Genomic DNA, 19,766 nt, shown 5'->3' with positions numbered 1-19,766 from the left:
TAGCCTTATTATAATTGGACCTCTAAACAATAATAATAGAAAAACTGAACTTCCATTGAATTAATCACTTGATAAACTCTCTTCAACACGTGGCTCCAATATTTGACCTCCCATCCCATGTGAAGACTTTGAATTCCTATGAGACCAACCAAGACTGAAAAAAAAAAAAAGAAACCAACTTACTAAGACTTAAAAAAAAGAGGTTTGTATTCTTCTCACAAACACTGTAATATAACCCCATTTCTTTTTGCTTTTTTTCTTGCACGCAACATCTTTATGTTCAGACATGGATTTAAATAATCAAAGTTTTGGTCTGTGTCTCTTTCATTTGGCAACATTTCCAAAATATCCTAACTTTTGCTCAACACTCTGCAGTGAATCCACACTGTAACAACAGTGCCACCAAATCCTTGAAGCCCTCTTAAAAGTCCTGACAAGAGTGGAATATCTTCAAGCTTTCTTCTTTTGGTTAAGTGACCCATGATTTCTTGATCATTTATCAAGAAGTTTCCAAGTTTTGAGCAAGACGGTGCTTGATTATTTGTTAAAAAAATGAGTGTTTCTTTGACTATTATGACTTTTAATCTCCATGAAGATCAGCCTGAAGATAGTCCTAATTCTTGGCTCAAGAGAAGGGATTTGTGTGTTAGTGTCGTCACTAGTTACTCTCCTTTGATTATATGCACTCAACAAGGTCTCGCTTTTAACTTTATTCCCTCTTTTCGTTTCGCTTTGTTGTGTGTGGATCTTGATTTTCACCTGCTTTTGATTTGTATTTTGGAGGTGCGGTTTTGTTCTTGTAGGATATAGTTGAGTTTTGGTTGCATTTTTTTTTGTTCAAATGCTTGATCTGAGTGTGTTTCGATTGATATTTTGAGTAGTGCTGGTGGTAGTTGAAGTTGTTTAATGTTATTCATTTATGTCTTTCTTCTTGAATTCAGGTGTTAAATCACAGTTTGATTATCTTCAGCAATGTTTACCAGGTAACTTTCTTAGATGATTTTAAGTGTAAATTTCAGAACTTTGTACTGTTAGTTTGATGATTTGGCTGTTAATGCCTTGGAACATTTGTTTCATTGGACTCAGTTTTAAGTGCTGTCTTCAGCAGCATATTATTCATAGTAAAGACAGACTGCAGGACGTATTATCATATGCTAATTTGGTGCTCTGATACTCACTGGTTAAGTTGAATGATGAACTGCTGGGGCAAAACTCACAAGGTGTCCATTTAAAATCGATGAACTTTTTTATTCTAGTTTGAACAATTAGTGAGAACTGTTTGAGACTTTGGGTTATATATCTGTGTCATCATTTGGGTTTAGTGTTGTAATATAATGGGATATATACTTAAAAGCTGATATGATTGGTTGCCGGATTATCAGAATCTGCATCATTCACTGTCTATAAGGCCAAACCAAGTAAATATACTGTGCAAGTTTTGCTTTGGATAAGCATCTTTAATCTGTAACACTTCTACTTCGTTTAGAGTCTTTTTCATTAACGTTGGTTGAGACAAATATGCATGGTTAGCAATGATAATATAATTGAGAAAGATATTATACTTTCTATATTTGAAAGCACTGTTGTCTTGACTTTTATAATAGAATTGTTTATGCATTTACGACTTATTTTTCTTCAGGTTATGATCAATTTGGAATATCAAGAAAAGGACCTGAAGATACTTCAGATGAGCACTGCACCATCTTCTATGACAAAGAGAAGGTATCGGAGCTTTGCATTTGTGGTTTATGAACAATATCAGTGAAGGCCTTTTTTAATTTCATTTTCTTCTAAAATGAAGGTAGAAATGCTAGAAGGTGGAACCTTTTGGCTGTCCGAATCACCTTCTGTCCCTGGAAGCAAAGCGTGGGGTTCGGAAGTTCCATGTATTGCAACTTGGGCAATATCCTTCTTATTTTACTTAATCAAATTAATTTTTTTGTATTTACTGAGCTTTTTCTGTTCTTGTTCTAGATTGGTATTATTATATCATTATGTAAGAGTATTGCATGATTTGTTTCTTTGATATGATACCCACACATTCCAATTGAAAGGAGTTGAACCACCCGGGTTTTCATTTCAAGTAGTGAATACAAACATGGATGAGTTTAGTCCTCGTGCCCGTAGACGAAGTGCTTTACTGACGTGGCAGCACATTGCCTCTCTACCTCCTAGCTTACCTGTTATATACTGTGGAGGATTCAACACACAAAAAGAATCAACTACAGGACGTTTTCTTCTTGGGAGATCAAGGTATTCTTTTTCACAGAATAATGCAGCTATTTCTTGTTTGAATTACTACTTTTCCCATATTCAATCCATGTCATCAGAGTATAAAGTAACCATCTGAATAAAAAAGGTTTAAACATCAAAAAGTGGAAATAATCTCTTCCATACTGTGGTTTTATAGAGTGATGGGGAATAAGTGAATAACATTTTCTCTCTCATTTTGTATTTCGAGGGTACTTTTAGTGAATGAACGGCCGATGCATGCCTCATTTGTTTGAAAACGTACTCTCTTTGACAATAGGAAATTTTCTTTGGAAGATCACTAACGATAATAATTCTACTTTTCCATTTCAGTGGAGTTGTAGTAAAACACTCTGTGGAGTTAAATTAGTTTAGGCAAGAGGATATATAGATTCATATGTTTATCAAAGTACAATTTGTGATCATTGATGCATGCTTTACTTGTTTCTTGTCAAAGCATAACAGAACGTGGCAATATGGCGCCTTTCCCTTTATACATTGTAGTACTAGTATTAGTCATCTTCTTGATAGGATGGTGATTGTATTGCTTCTGGCTTCTCTGTATTCATACCTGCAGAGAACATGGTGTAGTTGGAGACATGCGGGATGCATGGCCTAGTGCCCGAGTTCGAAAAAATGTTTCCCTTATACGAACCTACCATGGATTCAAAGGTACCACTCTTGCAACTTTTGTGTTGTCTTTTGTCAGCATGATACAAACAAATCAATCCTCAATTTATTTTTTCATGATGTTAGGTGACAAGCAAGGGGCTCTTGAATACCTCAAATTGGTTTTCCGAGCACTCTGCCTCTGCTGGGACCGCCAAACTCAAGATCTTCACATTGATTGGATACTTTTCAGAGGTAGATCTTTGATTCCTGTTTTATGTGAAGTGGTGAGTGATAACATTGATGGATATTATCCGTCCTCTCACTATCCCATATTTGCCGAATTTATGCTTCCTCGTACTGTGAGGATGATTGAACCGCCACCTAGTACAACTCAAGAGGAAACTTAAAAAATTCCCACATTTCAAGTTTGACAAACTCCATTTTGCACAGTTGAAAACAAAGCAAAATTGCTCTTTTTTACCTTGTTGATACACAAATCATGGCACCAGAGGAACAGAGAATTGTAAACCAGTGATATGCCATAGATTGTGAAGTATGTTTTAGCTTCAATGTACCTAAATTGTGCAATCTAGCTACTCGGAAAGGGTTATCTAGGATAGGGGGATTTATCATTTACTTTGAAGTTTTCTTGCTAGTGTTTCAAGAATTGTTTCTGGGAATGCCTTCAATTTTTTTCTTTTCTCCCATGATATTAGTAACTTAAATACTATACATTTTGAGATTTATGAATAATAGCTGTCTTTTTCCTTACCCAAATTTCCCATGTTTAAGGTCATTTTAACTTTGAAGTTGCATTGTTGCCCTTCCTGAGTTCATTTATATATCATCAATGGCCATTGAATTGGCCATGACAAGAAAGAAGGAAACTAGCATTAAGCATGTGCCAAAAACTATTGTCAACCATACTCAACTCTAAAAATATGTACTCCAATCTCATTCATGCATGATTGTAAAATTGCACAATCTTGTAGCTCAAACCAGGGACTTGACTTGAAGAATGGTTAAAGGAAAAATTTTCAATATATGATATCTCTACTTGGTTGTTGTGATGAAAATAGGCAAAAGGGTCCACTCTTAGCTAGCAACAAGCCTTTGTTGAGAGGTCCCTCTCTCACTCTCTGTCATTCTCACATTCTCACATTTTGGTGGGTGTTATCTACCCATGTTGGAAGAAACACATTTGTTTTATCTTTCTTGGTACAATGATGTATGTATATGGTAACATATAAGTCAATATGATATTTTTAATGAATATTATAGTATAAATATGGATAGTAATTAACGTCAAAAGGTGATATTTTGTTTCTTATAGTAGTAAGAAATTAAGTAGTTATTTTTGTAAAAGATGCTTTCATCTATTAAATATAAAATTTGAACCACTAACTTATTTGCCTAAGAGTAATGTTATATTACATGACTTCTCCATAAATTTTACATTAACATAATCATTTGACAAATAAAAAATATTAACTCTAATTAATTATCATTAGTCATACTGCATTTATGAAATATAATTTAGGCCAAATGACTATTTCCCACTCAAGGTATAGTGTAATTCATAATTGATACCAACTAATTTTTAAAAACTCAAAGTCCTATCTATGAATCAATTTCAGTTAAAATTTTTAGTTATAGTTAGAAGTAAAATCGTTATTTTAATAATAATATTAAAAAAATATATAATTAATTTATTTTCATATATAAGTTTTAAAAACTATTAATTTCACCAATGATTAAAGTTTTTTAGTTTTGAAAAGTCGTAATTTTTTCTCCAAAACCCAATGTTTTCTTTCCACTCTTCTCTGGTGATATCTTTGGCCACTGTCTGGATTTATCTAATCTAGACAAATCCAAACTAAGGTAGTGGCCAAAGATGGGTTAGAGAGTTTCGTGGAGGTTGTCGATGGTTAGAGATGTTGTCGAAGAGGAGAGGAAAGGTTTTGGGGGGAGGGGAGACTACCACTTTTCAAAACTAGAAAACTTTAATTAGGAGTGAAATTATTAGTTTTTAAAACTTAGAGATGAAAAAATAATAAATTATATATTATTATCAAAATAACGATTTTACCCCTAACTTTAAGTGAAACTTTTAATAGAAATTGGCTTATGGGTGGGATTTTGAGTTTTTGAAAGTTAGTGGTATCAATTTAGATTATACTATACCTTGGGTGAGAATAAATCATTTGGCCCTATACTTTATATAGTACAAAATACAAATGTTGCACATATTTGTGTCAAAATAAATGGTAAAATTGATAACACATAAATATTATAATACCATGTTTCACATTTTCAATAAGAATTAAAATATTTTCCAATTTTAGACTTAATCCATTTTAATACTTTAAATGTGTTATCTTATATTTAATTTAGAATATTTAATCATATTATTATTTCTTTATAAATTAAAATGAGATTTACATTTTTAATAATAAAATTATTTTATAAGATGAATTTATAAAATTACAGTGATTTTTTTTTTTTTCCCAATGAAACTATGCTAATAGGCTTGAATGTGTGTGTAATTCAAGCAAGCGTCGGTGCATTCTTAATATACACCAAAAAACAATTTGGTTTGGTAGCGACGACCCAAATTACTTCTCATTTTTGTATTAAAGAAATCAAAATCTCCCAACAAAATCACGAAATCGTCTCTCTGCCACTGCGAGAGCCAGCCAGGGCGATTAGCGAAGTGGGTATTTGGATCTAGATCCGTTTCCAAGCCATGGCGGGTCCAAGGCGACAAGTCTTATGGATCTCTCTATTTGCTGTTCTTCTTCTTCTCTTTGTTCATTCTTCTCATTGCTTCTATCTCCCCGGTGTCGCTCCTCGTGATTTTCATAAGGTAACCATTGGGGTTTTAGGATTTTCATGCATTTGGGCGCGTGGGCTTTTGCATGTTGGAGTTGAAGTTTGGATCTTGGGGAAATTCGGTTCTGGGTTTTGTTAAGATCTGTGTTGGTTGATGTTTTTTATGTGGTTTTTGTTGGGATCGGGGAATTTGAGCTGAATTTTTAATGGATTTAATTTGGATATTGGCTTATTGTTATGTTTTTTTTTTTTTTTTTTTAAACTTAAAGATTTAAAATTTTCTAATTTTTATCTTTAAAGTTGTGATTATTGATGGTGATTCTTTTGAGTGTTTTGATTTTAATTAAGTTTGAAGAGGAAAATTTTCTATGTTATGTAAGTTTTTGGTTTAGTTTGAGTGCAGTATATCTAGGCCACTTTATTTCAGTTTGTGTTTCAGTTAGAATGTTTTAAAGACTTTAATGGTGTAAAGGACTTGTTTTTGGTATTCATTTGGTGAAGGGCTTGTAAGGTGTAGGTTTTTTTTTTAAATTTTTTATCTTGGTTGAGTTTTCTGAAGGAAAATTCATCAGTGTCTTGGATCTATAGATTTAGATGTTTTGTGTGGAGATCTGTTTTAGAGAAAATTTAATTATGAGTAGTCTAGGTACAGAGTTATTCCAACATGTGTTGAATTGCCTTGAGTCTTTACATTAAGTGGACAATAACTGATCCACGGCAAATCTGTGGCTCAGTTTTTTGGAGGATTGAGTGCAGTTCTATAGGTTTTATAGCAACTTTTGGTAGATCCATCCTAAATCTGTGTGTTTAGTCTTTTGGGTTGTGGATTGTTTGCATTTTTATTGGTTTAATGGCATTTATAGATCTTCTGCAAGTCATGGTTTCAGTTGTTAATATCTAAAACCAAGGTTGATTCATGATTATGTCAAGATTAATAGATTATGAACTTCTTAAACTCATTTGCAAAGACACATTATATTGCATTGTGCTGTAATAGTATGATCTTTTGTGATTTTTGCTGTAGTTACTCGGAATATTTTGTTGAACTATAGTGGGTGTATAAAGCATTACCATTTCAATATGCAATATCAATATGATTAACTTAGCACCATATATTTTAAAATTTTTTGTTCACTGTTGTAGGGGGATGAGTTGAAGGTGAAAGTGAACAAACTCACATCCACAAAAACACAGCTTCCTTATTCCTACTATTCCCTCCGTTACTGTCGTCCTGAGCGAATTGTTGACAGTGCTGAGAATCTTGGGGAAGTTCTTCGTGGTGATCGCATTGAAAACTCTCCTTATGTGGTAAGTTAGATTTCTTAAATTACAACTACTCCATTCTTTGCCTTTCCCTTTTTCACTTATGAGTGGTTGTCTAAAATTGTCCTTTTGCAGTTTAAAATGAGAGAACCACAATTGTGCAGTGTTGTATGTCGTGTAACACTTAATAAGAACACTGCAAAGGAGTTCAAGGAAAAGATAAATGATGAGTATCGGGTGAACATGTGAGACATTTTTTCAGTAACTTATGCATTTTAGTTTTATTCTTCTGTAAATAGGGTATAATGTTTATGTCATAATTTTCTGATATACTATGATGTATCTGGCTTAGGATCTTGGATAACCTTCCTCTGGTGGTTCCAATACGAAGACCTGATCAGGAAAATACCATTGTGTATCAACAAGGATTTCATGTTGGTCTCCGAGGACAATATGCTGGGGTAAGTGCTAGAGCTATCACTATCCTTTTTTTATGGTAACCAAAACTTCATTGAATGATCTGTTTTATTTGTAATTAATTGTTTTCAGAGTAAGGAAGAAAAGCATTTTATCCACAATCACTTGGCATTCATTGTCAAGTATCACAAAGATGCTCAGGCAGACACATCCAGAATTGTAGGATTTGAGGTCAAACCATTCAGGTTGTATTGTATTTTCTTTTTACCTTATTTTTGGTGCAATACAAGTTCATATCTCTGGATTAATACTGATATGGTTTGTGAATCCAGTGTTAAACATGAGTATGAAGGTGAGTGGAATGAAAAGACTCGATTAACAACCTGTGATCCCCATGCAAAAAGAACTGTTACCAACTCTGAATCTCCCCAAGAAGTTGATGATAAGAAGGAAATTATATTTACATATGATGTCGAGTTCCAGGTTAGGCCTTACACCTGTTGGTAAAGAGAGATTGTGAGCTTGGTTGCCTCTTTTGATTGGAATTACTATGTGTTTCTTTTATAATCAATTCCTTTCATGTCACTTGCAGGAAAGTGATGTGAAGTGGGCATCTCGGTGGGATACATATCTTCTGATGGCTGATGATCAGATTCACTGGTTCTCAATTGTTAATTCTTTGATGATTGTTATTTTCCTCTCGGGAATGGTAGCTATGATAATGTTACGCACACTCTACCGGGATATCTCCAAGTACAACCAGTTGGAAACCCAGGAAGAAGCCCAGGAAGAGACAGGGTGGAAATTGGTTCATGGAGATGTTTTCAGGCCTCCTTCAAACCCTGACTTACTGTGTGTTTATGTTGGGACTGGTGTTCAGTTCTTTGGAATGTTTCTTGTTACTATGATCTTTGCTGTTCTCGGATTCCTTTCTCCTTCAAATAGAGGTGGGTTGATGACAGCCATGCTCCTGCTTTGGATCTTTATGGGTTTGTTTGCTGGATATGCTTCCGCTCGTCTTTATAAAATGTTTAAGGGAACAGAATGGAAGAAAATCACTCTGAAAACAGCTCTCATGTTCCCTGCAACTTGCTTTGCCATTTTCTTTGTCCTGAATGCTTTAATATGGGGCGAGCAATCCTCTGGAGCAGTGCCATTCGGAACCATGTTTGCCCTTGTATTTTTATGGTTTGGCATCTCAGTCCCACTTGTCTTTGTTGGTAGTTATGCTGGCTTTAGGAAGCCAGCATTGGAGGATCCTGTGAAAACTAACAAGATCCCAAGGCAGATTCCAGAGCAACCCTGGTACATGAACCCGATCTTCTCTATACTCATCGGAGGCATTCTCCCATTCGGAGCTATCTTCATTGAGCTCTTTTTCATACTCACCTCAATATGGCTGCATCAGTTCTACTACATTTTTGGTTTCCTCTTCATTGTCTTTGTCATTCTTATCATCACCTGTGCCGAGATCACCATTGTTCTCTGCTACTTCCAGCTCTGCAGTGAGGATTACCACTGGTGGTGGAGGTCATACCTAACTTCAGGTTCCTCAGCATTCTATCTCTTCCTCTATGCAGCTTTCTACTTCTTCACAAAGCTTGAGATCACCAAGCCAGTGTCTGGAATCTTGTACTTTGGTTATATGCTGATCGTCTCTTACACCTTCTTTGTGCTTACTGGTATGATCGGTTTCTATGCATGCTTTTGGTTCACAAGGCTGATCTACTCATCAGTTAAGATTGATTGATTGATTGTTTCTTCCTGCAACCGAAAAAGTAGTGGCTGGCCCATTTCCACACAAGCACAAGCTGTTATTTCTCAGTGAAATCTGGGTTACCCTAAAAAATCCAGAGTAAATTTGGATTCATTTTTGAATCATAAAGCCCCATAGAGATTGTTAGTCTTCTTCTTGATACAGGGTTCTTTGGCTGTTGTAGTTTTCCTTTTTTATTTTTAACCTTCTTGTTAAATGTTACTTTTCTCTTAACTGTTTGTTAGAGAATATTCATCATCTCACTTCCTTGTGTCATTAATGTTTATTCTATAAAGCAGAAAAAGGAATTCTTGTAATGAAATTACTTTGAACCTTTATCAAATGTATTTGTAGCTTTTAATATGTCATTGATAAATGAAAGTCAGACTTGAGAAGATTATTATTTGTTCTATATACGTACTTGTAGATGTGGTTAAAATGACGTATACTATTTGAATTAAGTTTACACGATTGAGACGCCCGTATTTTCTATGGGTCTTTTGTCGGAATGGAGTAGCCTTTTTTTTTCTTTTTTTTTTATTTACCATTCTTGGTTTTTTTAATTATAGTATGCCTGCCCCATTGACATATTTTTTTTGTTTTACACCCGATAACTCTTCCACGGCCCGGCGGGCTTGCGCAGAATAGCAGAGCAAGTATTATCCATTTTCAGTATTATTGTCTTTATTTTTTCAGATTCTATAAATTACAATTTGCATTCTGCATTTCAATAAAACTTATAGGTATTGTAAATCAATATGTACTGTACATAGGTACAATACAAGCGTCTCGCCTTTATAAGACAATTTTAAATACTACTTAACATAGTAACGGATGGATATCTGTACATAGGTATTTTAATGATTTCAGCAATTAACATCCATGAGAACGATTCGGAAACATGGTTCATAAATAAATCAACATACAAGCTTTAAATATTACAGCTGATATGTTTCTTTTAACACCCTTTGCAATAATTATAATTCCCAAAGATTGAAAATCACAAAAAGTAGCAAGTCATCTGCGAGATAAATGTCTTTCAATACATCACACATATTACTCTGCATCTTCGGCTGTAAAATCAGGTTCTGGAGGCTTTTGCAGCTTCACCAGTTCCCGGGCAGTCTTGGCATTCCTGTTTCGGTGTATACCACGAAGGGCATTTGCTGCAAACCTTGTAGCTAAGAATGTGGCGCCAATACTATAAGAACCTCCCTGTTTGTTGTTGTGGGTGCCATCTGAAGTTTCTGCTTCAGCTTCTTCTTCTTCCTTGTGGAAAAGTTCCATTTTCTTTCTCTTGGAGTAGCGACGCCATGCAGCTTGGATGAAGCACGCAGCCCATGTCCTCCACTGTTGTGAGTAGAACCTGAAGGTGTGTTGAACCTGTCTACTGTGAAGGCGCCTGAATTGAGTGGCCACAAACTTTAACTCTTCAGCTTCTAGAGCAAAAGCCTCGACCTCTGTTATAGCCTTGACTGTCCGGGTTGAGGATGGAAGGTTAATTCCAGATTTGGGATCCAGTGCCCAGGTCAAAAGCTCCTCTCCACAGAAATCTCCTTCTTTCAGTAAACCACGATTGAAGAACCCGCTTCTTCCACCATCTGTAGTTACACTCTCAAGGCGGCCACGTATAATAAAGAGCATCTCGTCCACTGGATCTCCTTCTCGGACTATGTAAGTGTGCTCTGTAAATAAGCATGGCTTCAGGCGCTCACAAATGGCATCAAGTAATCTCTCGTCCATGTTCTCAAATAAAGGTACCTATAAATAAACAGCAAAGCAATCCTTTCAACTCCGCAAATAACTGTAAAAAAAAAAAAATTAAAATACTTGAACTTAAAAAGTAGATGAAAGGAAGATCACGACCTTCCATAGAAAACTTAATCTTGCCTTGTCTAAGAATTTTTATAGCAGTGCATCTCTGACGTATGAGTTATTCATTCTACAACTCACCGAAAAGGAGTATAAACATTACTTGGGATAAACATAATTCAAACTGTAGTAATTTTTGGAGAATTTTGGCACTAAGAGGGCATTTAGTTTGTGTAATATTTTATTACAAAAATTGAAAGATTAGTTTGAAGATAGATTTTTTAGAATATTACTAAATATAAATTATTAATATGTTTGATAAAATTTAATATGTATAAATAATTATTGTATTTAATTAGAGATAATAAAAAAATATTAGCATATTATTTTACTTAAATACCGTAGGTATAATTATTCTAAAATATTTTTTATATTACTTATTATATTAATTAAAAATGAAGTTATTTTTATCCTAAAAAATTAATAAATAAGAATATAATTATAATAAAATCAAGATTATTTTGATAATCTTTTAATACTTAAAATAAAAGTGATAATTATAATAAAATCAAGATTATCACCTATATTATTTGTCACATTACTATTAGTAATAGAAAATTACCGTAATATTTTATCACTGATAAAACCAAACAAAATAATGTAAGTAATAAAAGATAAATTACCAAAATGCTATCCAGAAAGAACGATGTAAGAAAAGATAATGTCTATATGGACCTATCAAGCTACAATAAATATAGACACCAGACAAGGTAGCAAGGAAGTCAGCTCAACTTACCCTCCTAACCAAAGCTAGACAGAGGTGCCGCTTGATGTCCCTTCTAAGATCCTTTGGAAGGCTCTGAACCAAACTCGATTCATCCACTCCTCGTGTTTCCAACCACTTATACTGGTCATAACGTCTAACTCGTTCCCTAAGTTCTGCTGGGAGCATGCGATGATGCATCCACTGTTCTGAATCACGCCTTTTAATCCTCATTTCCTCAAGCCGGATGGTCAATGACTGAAGATAAGTCTGTTACAATGGCCAAGAGGTAAAGATTTCAGAACCATTTAACAAAATCAGTATCAAAATTACAGGATATTATGTTATACACAATGAATCTAAGAAAATAAACAGCAGGTGGATTCAAGAAAGAAGACAACGCTTAGCCATGGCAGTTATGAGGACTTAGCAAGCCATAGCAATATCAAACAAAATCAATTACATTTACTCAACAAAAATTTGAAAAAACCTCCTCAAAACATAAAGGGCTGGGAAGAGGCCCCAAAGTGATCTTTGAAAAGGTTAAAAAAATGAACCAATTTGGTATTCATCTGAATTACCATACTCAGGAAAAAGAATTTGATCTAGCCGGGCCTGTTTCTCCGATTTTCAAATGTTAATTTTTCTTATTAAAACACAACTATTCAACACTCATACATAGAATAGTAAGGATCTAAAACACTACATATTTTACATAATTTTTAAATCATTGAATCTAATAAAAAAGACAGCTGTGATTACAATTAGAATGATGCACCTTAAAATGGCAAGTGGTAGATAAAATCCCAACTATCTGAAATGCTTAAATCTGAGACTTAGTTTATGCAAGATCTAATGTAAAAATGAGGTGTCACTGATCCCAAAAATCTCTCACCCTTCATAATGAGCTCATAGAGTTCTAAACTGGGGACCACCGTCATACTCTGCAACCTCAGTAGTTAAGATCCCAAGTAGGATGGCATTTATAAAACCACATACAATGTTGACATGTTCAACACCCCTGAGGTCAGTCCTATGCTTAGCTTACACCAACTATCTGCTTCTAAAGAACATTAAGGGTCAGAGATCAGTCACTTAGTTCAGAACTTGTGTTCTTAACACACACTAATGTAGCAATTTCAACTAGGGCTGGATTTGAGACGAACCAAGCCCGAACAAGGTAAAACTCGTTTTCAGGTGGCCAAGCATGGAGAAACACTAGTTCATATTCGGCTCGGATTTGTGTGGACTGGCTGAACTCGGCTCGAGTTCGCATGAGATGTTCGGCTTGGCTCCCCTAAATGAAGTCGTTCCTTTTAATTTTTTTTAATAATGCAGGCCATGCTTGACTCACGAGCCAAGCACGGCCTCTGTTAGGGTTCGTTTTCCCTACTGCTCTATAGCTTGTATTTGAGTTCATGTTTATTTATCTTATGTTCGTGTTTGAGCTTGCTCGAGCTGCTTCAAATCCAACCCTACTTTCAACTGTTTCAACAGTCACAAATAATTAAACAATTGATCATTTGAAAGACTCTACATATTGTATACCATCATAAATAAAATAAAATAATAGTTCTGAGTTCACCTGCATATTGCCAATCAGAAGAGCAAAGAGGATGAGTCCAAAAATGGCTAGTGCAATGGAAAATATCACTTCTCCAGGGAAGGTGCTCGTTTGAAGGCCTTGACCAAGTGTACTGCATGGAAATCAAAGAAATCATAGGTATCTATTGATATTTAAATTCAGATTAATAATAAAAGAACTTTGAAAACAAGGGATGGAAAATCATAAATAAAGCATACTTTGTATCACACTAACTATTTCTGGGGTGGTGATTAGCTAAAATTTTCAAAAGCATAGTTTAGCGTTACATCTGTGTGGGCAATTCTAAACAAGAGTCAAAAGAGACAGGCTGGTTAAATGCATAACCATAAAACTTTGAAAAAATATACATGTGAAAAAGAGAAACTATAAACCTGGTAAGTTCACCTAATAAACTTAAGTATACAAAATTTCAACGGCACACAGAAAACACAGGCATGATGTAGGATATCAGCGTTTAGGTTGTCTAAAGGCTTTTAGTTGCTTATATAACTTTGATAGTTTCTCACTGACTCTGGGTATAGATACTTTCATCACCCGAAGTTATGCCTAACTTTCAGAAATTTCGTTCTGTCCTCTCCGAGAAGCAATTTTAGTGTATCACAATTCAGTGAACACAACATCCCCACCCAAAAGAAAAATGGCAACATCAACTAAAGCTCAAAGATGGTTACCTGAAATTTGTTATTCTATTTCAAGTGACATTCACATGGATAAGGGTTCTCTTACCTCAAGTTCTGCAGTCCCCACCACAAACAGTAACAGTACTTGGAGATAAATTTATTAGATGAAACTATGCCAGATGCCAATGCATTTGTGAAGATTCCAAAATCAAATGGGGGATTATCACCCCCGGCTGGGCACGCTGACTGCAGAACAGCAGTACTGTTGCTCTTCCAATCACTATAACCTATCATATTTTGATTTCCGCAATATAGGAAATCATTTTTACAACCTGAAGTTTCTTGACAAGCATTCTGCCAGCAAGTATCATTACGTTCTAGAGCTAATAAGTACCACAATGCCCCAACTATCTGCATATATTCAAACAAAATCATCATTGTTTTCACTATTTAAAAAAAATACATATAAAAAAAAAAGAAGTGCCAGTCTCTGCTGAAAATATTAGAAAGCTTATGGTCAAATGTAGAAAGATGAAAGATTTATGCATGATCTTCTTTTATACGGACAACTATCAGAGCTCGATATTGCTTGTATATTTATTAAAGCCAAAGGTCAGAAAATATTGCTTTTCAGGAACTTACGACATATAGGCAGGTTTTCAACTTATAAATAAAGCATAACAATATATGCATTAGCAAATAATTAAATCTCATCACAGTTATATCAATCCACGATAATAAGAGAGGTAAACATAAATGGAAAACAACATGAAAATATCAGTCAATAATAATTACTCGTAGAAGTCCATCTAGCAGACACTTTCTTGATAATAAACTAATGCAGAAAAGTAGTTGAAACAGCAAGTAACCTTCACACATCAGAAACCATTATTGGCAAAAGAGATACCACACAGCATTGAACAAGAACAATCAACATCAAATTCTGTCAGACAGACAAGGAAGCTGAACCAAAAAGGGACTTACATGACTGGCAAGCATATATAGTAGCAAATAATATGCAGCACCGGCCCAAGCAGTTTCAGCAAAGACACCTGTAGTCCTTTTCAGCTCTGAAGTTAAGGGCAGCATACGAAGCAATCTAGGGACATACTGAAACAAGACAATGAAAAACAAGGCCTGTTTTGTTGCCAGTACATCTGAACCATTAGATCTCAAAAGAAATCTCCAAACAACAATCTGCAGTACAAAAAATAATATCAATGAGAAACAAGTAAATTGAAAGATGAAACTACAAATACAGAAATTAAGTAAAAGCAAGTGAAAAGCCAAAGCAATTTAACAATACAAAAACATGCAGCCTTTCAGTCAATATATATATATATATATTTATATAATGTAGTCAATACAGAGTTGTAAACTATTATACCTGTGGTAGGGGAAACACAGCAAGAAAATCAACAATGAAATACCGCCGCATGTATCGCTTTGCTATTTTTGCCGGATCTATGACAAGTTCACCTCTTCCAAAAACCCGAGACGATGGGGCAATAAAAGCTGTCCGAAATTGTAGAGCCATGTGAATAAGATAGAAAGCATCGATAGCCGTACGCAGCGTTGTTGCAGTAATTGCTAATTTTCCGTCCATGCCTAGACAATTTGATGATGCATCAATGACTGGAAGGTAAAAGAACAAAGGATCCACAGATACAGCCAGAATACATGATACAACAAAAAATTTATTGCATGACAAGAGGAATTTGTCCTGAGGATCAAATATCTTCCTCTCTGACACTTTAAGATCTTCTGGAAAAACTGCACGAGAAACCCCAAATCTAAGTGATCGACCTATTGACCTAAGTCCTTCAGATCCCTTTCTGATTCCTTTCTTAAAAGATGTTGAATTGTTGGGATGAACAGTGCGCCCTAGACTGTCAATGTTAAATCCACATCTTTTAACTCCTGCATCAGAAGATGATGATAATCTGGAGTCCAGGTCGTCCAACCTAGAACATATATGCATAGCACCATCAAAGCAAACTTAGATGCCTTATAAATGAAGTTCCAAGTCCAAAATTGATCATAGTAAAGAACAATAAAGATAGTATACAATATTACCAAACAATTTTCTTGTCATGAGACACAATGTCTAATATGGATTTGCAAATCATTTGAATCATCTATAAAATTTAAGATACAAGACAGCATCCATACCCTATTTTAACCAATATGTGGCATACTTAGGAGTATAAATTCTAATATCAGCATCCATTTAAAATCTGCTGTACAGCTGAAGCAAAGCAAGAAATGGTAGAATAAAACTGTTTTACAGCATTAAAACAATCTTGGTGGACACTCCGACCGAAAAAGCATAATACACATTTGAGCACAATCCCGTGTCACAGAACCTAGGAACTGGCCAATTCAAAGTCCACTGACCAAAGACATACTATTGGATAAAATCAGTCTCAGCCAAGATACTTTGATCACACCAAAACACTTCTACTCCAAAAAATACATACCAATAGAATTCCCAATCACAAACAAATGTTCATCATAATGTTACAAAAATTTTAAGTTACTAAATGCTTGAAAAAATTCTTCTGACATATAATAGTTGGATTTTGAAATACAGGCAATAATCAATGCTGCATTGATCTAGAAATTATGAATTCTAAAAGAATATTTTCTCGTTTAGAAGAATAGTGTTTCCCTTTACTGTAGTAACGAAGCCAAACACCTATGTTAAGAGATCACTCCCTTTGAGTTTATCATTTGAGTTCAGCAAACTCCAAAAATTTGATGGACTCTACAGTATGAATTGAAAACCCAGACTAGACTAGCCACAGGGACCTAGAGGGAAGCCAAGTTAAGGCTCGAACCCAACAACTCATCCATTAATATAGTGTGTTTGTGTCCGCAAAACAAGTTTATTTATATATTAAAAGAATTCAGATTATATTTTAATGGTTAATTATGTAAAATTGTTTTGACAATTATTTTTAATGTTTATTTAAACAATTCATCAGTCTAACCACCGATTGAATCAGACCGCCTCCCTCACCGGGTTGATGTCCAATCCAGTTCTTAAAACATTAGTCTACAGATGGTAGCAGAACTTATCAGTACATTGTCTCTTAGATATACCTGGATCTTCCATACAAGCAATGTTTGACCAGATTCATGAGAAAGCATATGAGTTCTAACACGACTCACAGATCATATCAATATCCTTACAAGCTACTTATATCTCTTTACAAACTAATTTAAGGGAAAAAAATTCCAATGAAGTGTTAAAACATGCATTGAATCTATTAGATAAGATAGAACAAAAAAAACATTATTTTTTTTTCAATAAACAATGAAACAAAATACAAATTAGAACAAAATTTAACTCGTTCTTCAAGAATATTCAAATACAAAAGGCCAAAGATTATAGGTAATACCTGACAAACTTCTCTCGTTGGCCATCCATATAATGGGATTTGTAACCACAATCAAACATATTTTACAATTGAACACATAAATTACCCTGCAGACCAAGAAACAAAAATTAAATCAAATAAAATGCCTATTTAAATAACTTTCAAGGTTCAGTATGTGGACCACCACTTAAGGTTGGCAGTTAAACCACAACCCACCATGTAAATATCAACACAGAGCTCTTTAAACCACTGACTTGAAGTTTTCAGAAAACTTAATGGACTATGATAGGAAGCAGACAGATTAAATTCACTTTACACTAACCAATGTGTTCACTTATGCAAGCATAACAGAGACACCAACAGTGAAAGATAATCCAAATTTTACAACACCATTACGGAGACTCCACATTAACTAACTGTTCTGACTCCAACAGACTTTCCCAATATAAATGCTTTCTTCAAACTGAAATCAACTATGCAAATGGGGGAAAAAAAAAAACACTCCATACCCCCTGGCAAAACCACACTCTACACAACTGCCATCACAGCTCACAAATACCGCATAAAGATCAGCATTTTGTGATTTGTAACATTAAATTAATCTACCAATATAGAGATACCTTGATTTTGCCATGCTAACATAAATTTTGGATTTAAAAACAGTTTGTATCTCATTTTAAAGTAAAATTCGAAGTAATAAAATAAAATTAAAAAAACAAAAATAAATTACAAAAACCCTGAACCCAACTTCATTTAGAAGTCAAAAACACTTTCACAGCCATCTCATCTCCAATTCCTATTACTAAAACTGGTCTAAAACCACCCTCTTTAAACACCCATCAACCGCCTTCTGTAATTCCCACTTTCACATTTTTTCAATCCGGTTTTACCCAAATAAAAAATGACTTCAAAAGGCCTCTCAAACCAAACAGGTTACCAAAAACGAAAATTTTCACAATAACAGATCCTTCATCCCCACTTCAACATTTCATCATATCCAAATTCGTCTTTTTTTTCTCAGAAAACACTGGCAACATCAAAACTTCTTATAGCCTTAAATCTAAACCTACACAACTTAATCACAAATAATCACTCCAAATTAACCAGAAAAATAATAAATAATAAAAATAAAACAACGGAACCGTTTCATGCTAAACTAACTAATCCACTTGCAGATTCTCGTCTCGAATCCAAAACACTTACACTAAAATGATAAAACTTAACACGAATTAAACATACAAGCATAAATAAAGAAGATAAATTCAGAAAAAATAGCAAAAAATTGGTGATCTAAGTGAGATTAATGAGACGAAAAGAGAGGGAAACTTACAGAGACGAAAACTGGAGATTTAGTACATGAATTAGAGGGACAAGTTGAGAGATTTGTGGATTTAGAAGAAGACGAGGCTTTGAAGAGAACAAATAGAAAGTTTGAAGTCAAAGGTTTTTCACGGAATTATTCGACGTAAAACCGTAGGCGTCAAACTTACGTAATGACGGTTTTGCCCTTGTGTCCTATCGGCCTGGAGGGCTGTACATTTTTCATTTGCCGGGCAATTGATGGGTATTGGGCCTAGTGGCCTTACAAATTCGGCTCGGACTCTAATTTGAAAAAAAAATTATAATATGTTATTAGCAGATTATAAATACCGATACAAATATTAATATAATATTATATAATTGATTTATTTTAAATTAAAAAATATATTAATTTGAGTTATTTTTTATTATAAAAAATAAAAAATTATATAAAAATAGATTGTTGGATATAATCATTTTTATATTTGATAAATATTAGTATAATTAAATAATTATTTTTTTTGTTTGAAGTAATAAAAAAATAAAAAAAATATTATTTATTATATATAATTATTTTAAAATATTTTTTATACTTGTTATATTAATTAAAAATGAAGATATTTTATTAAAAAATTAATAAATAAAATTGTTACAAACTCATGATTACTATGATAATATTTTAATATTTAAAATAAAGATGATTATCAGATTACTTTTATATTGTTTGTCATATTAGTATTCTTTTATTATTTAATATTTAATCATATAATGATACATATGTATTTATACACGTATTTATATCCATTATCAATGCATGTAATAATTTTTTTTTTAATGTATGTATTTTATTTAAAGATAAATGTAATAGTTAAAATTCATTCACTTATCAATTATGTTAATAGTCTGGTTTAAAACAGTATATTTAGAATGTGTTGGACCTACGGCTGGATTCAAGCCGAGCCGAGCTCGGACTCAGCTCGGTTTATTTATGGGCGGCTCGAGCTCGACTTGAACCGAACTCGACTCGGCTCGAGTTCAATTCGACTCGTTTTTCATATCAAAACGACATCGTTTTGTATATATATGGATCAAAACGATGTCGTTTTGTATAAAAAATTTTTTAAAAAAATCTACCGAGCCAGCTCGATCGAGC

At 34.0% G+C, this 19,766-nt stretch overlaps 3 protein-coding genes across 3 annotated transcripts; 2 read left to right on the top strand and 1 right to left on the bottom strand.

Moving 5' to 3' along the window:
* The first annotated feature begins 175 nt into the window (after positions 1–175).
* Positions 176–3,639, top strand: LOC123194002. The gene is made up of 7 exons (XM_044607107.1): positions 176–694; positions 942–983; positions 1,640–1,722; positions 1,802–1,903; positions 2,039–2,253; positions 2,828–2,922; positions 3,007–3,639. Exons 1-7 carry the CDS (start codon positions 553–555, stop codon positions 3,267–3,269), a joined length of 942 nt encoding a protein of 313 aa, XP_044463042.1. The 5' UTR covers positions 176–552; the 3' UTR covers positions 3,270–3,639.
* Positions 3,640–5,406: 1,767 nt separating this feature from the next.
* LOC123195240 (transmembrane 9 superfamily member 10-like) lies at positions 5,407–9,542 on the top strand. Its single transcript, XM_044608895.1, has 7 exons — positions 5,407–5,728; positions 6,838–7,002; positions 7,093–7,202; positions 7,310–7,418; positions 7,507–7,619; positions 7,707–7,857; positions 7,967–9,542. The coding sequence occupies exons 1-7, from the start codon at positions 5,609–5,611 to the stop codon at positions 9,122–9,124; spliced, it is 1,926 nt and encodes a 641-aa protein (XP_044464830.1). The 5' UTR covers positions 5,407–5,608; the 3' UTR covers positions 9,125–9,542.
* Positions 9,543–10,020: 478 nt separating this feature from the next.
* LOC123195239 (probable cyclic nucleotide-gated ion channel 5) lies at positions 10,021–18,801 on the bottom strand. Its single transcript, XM_044608894.1, has 8 exons — positions 18,645–18,801; positions 17,336–17,421; positions 15,319–15,895; positions 14,916–15,128; positions 14,038–14,342; positions 13,291–13,402; positions 11,739–11,975; positions 10,021–10,891 (listed from the first exon to the last, which is right to left on the bottom strand). Exons 2-8 carry the CDS (start codon positions 17,392–17,394, stop codon positions 10,187–10,189), a joined length of 2,208 nt encoding a protein of 735 aa, XP_044464829.1. The 5' UTR covers positions 17,395–17,421; positions 18,645–18,801; the 3' UTR covers positions 10,021–10,186.
* Positions 18,802–19,766: the final 965 nt, after the last annotated feature.

The sequence above is a fragment of the Mangifera indica genome, chromosome 13 (genome assembly GCF_011075055.1).
Source record: "Mangifera indica cultivar Alphonso chromosome 13, CATAS_Mindica_2.1, whole genome shotgun sequence".
Taxonomy (NCBI): domain Eukaryota; kingdom Viridiplantae; phylum Streptophyta; class Magnoliopsida; order Sapindales; family Anacardiaceae; genus Mangifera; species Mangifera indica.
This window is presented reverse-complemented; position numbering and strand designations above follow the sequence as displayed.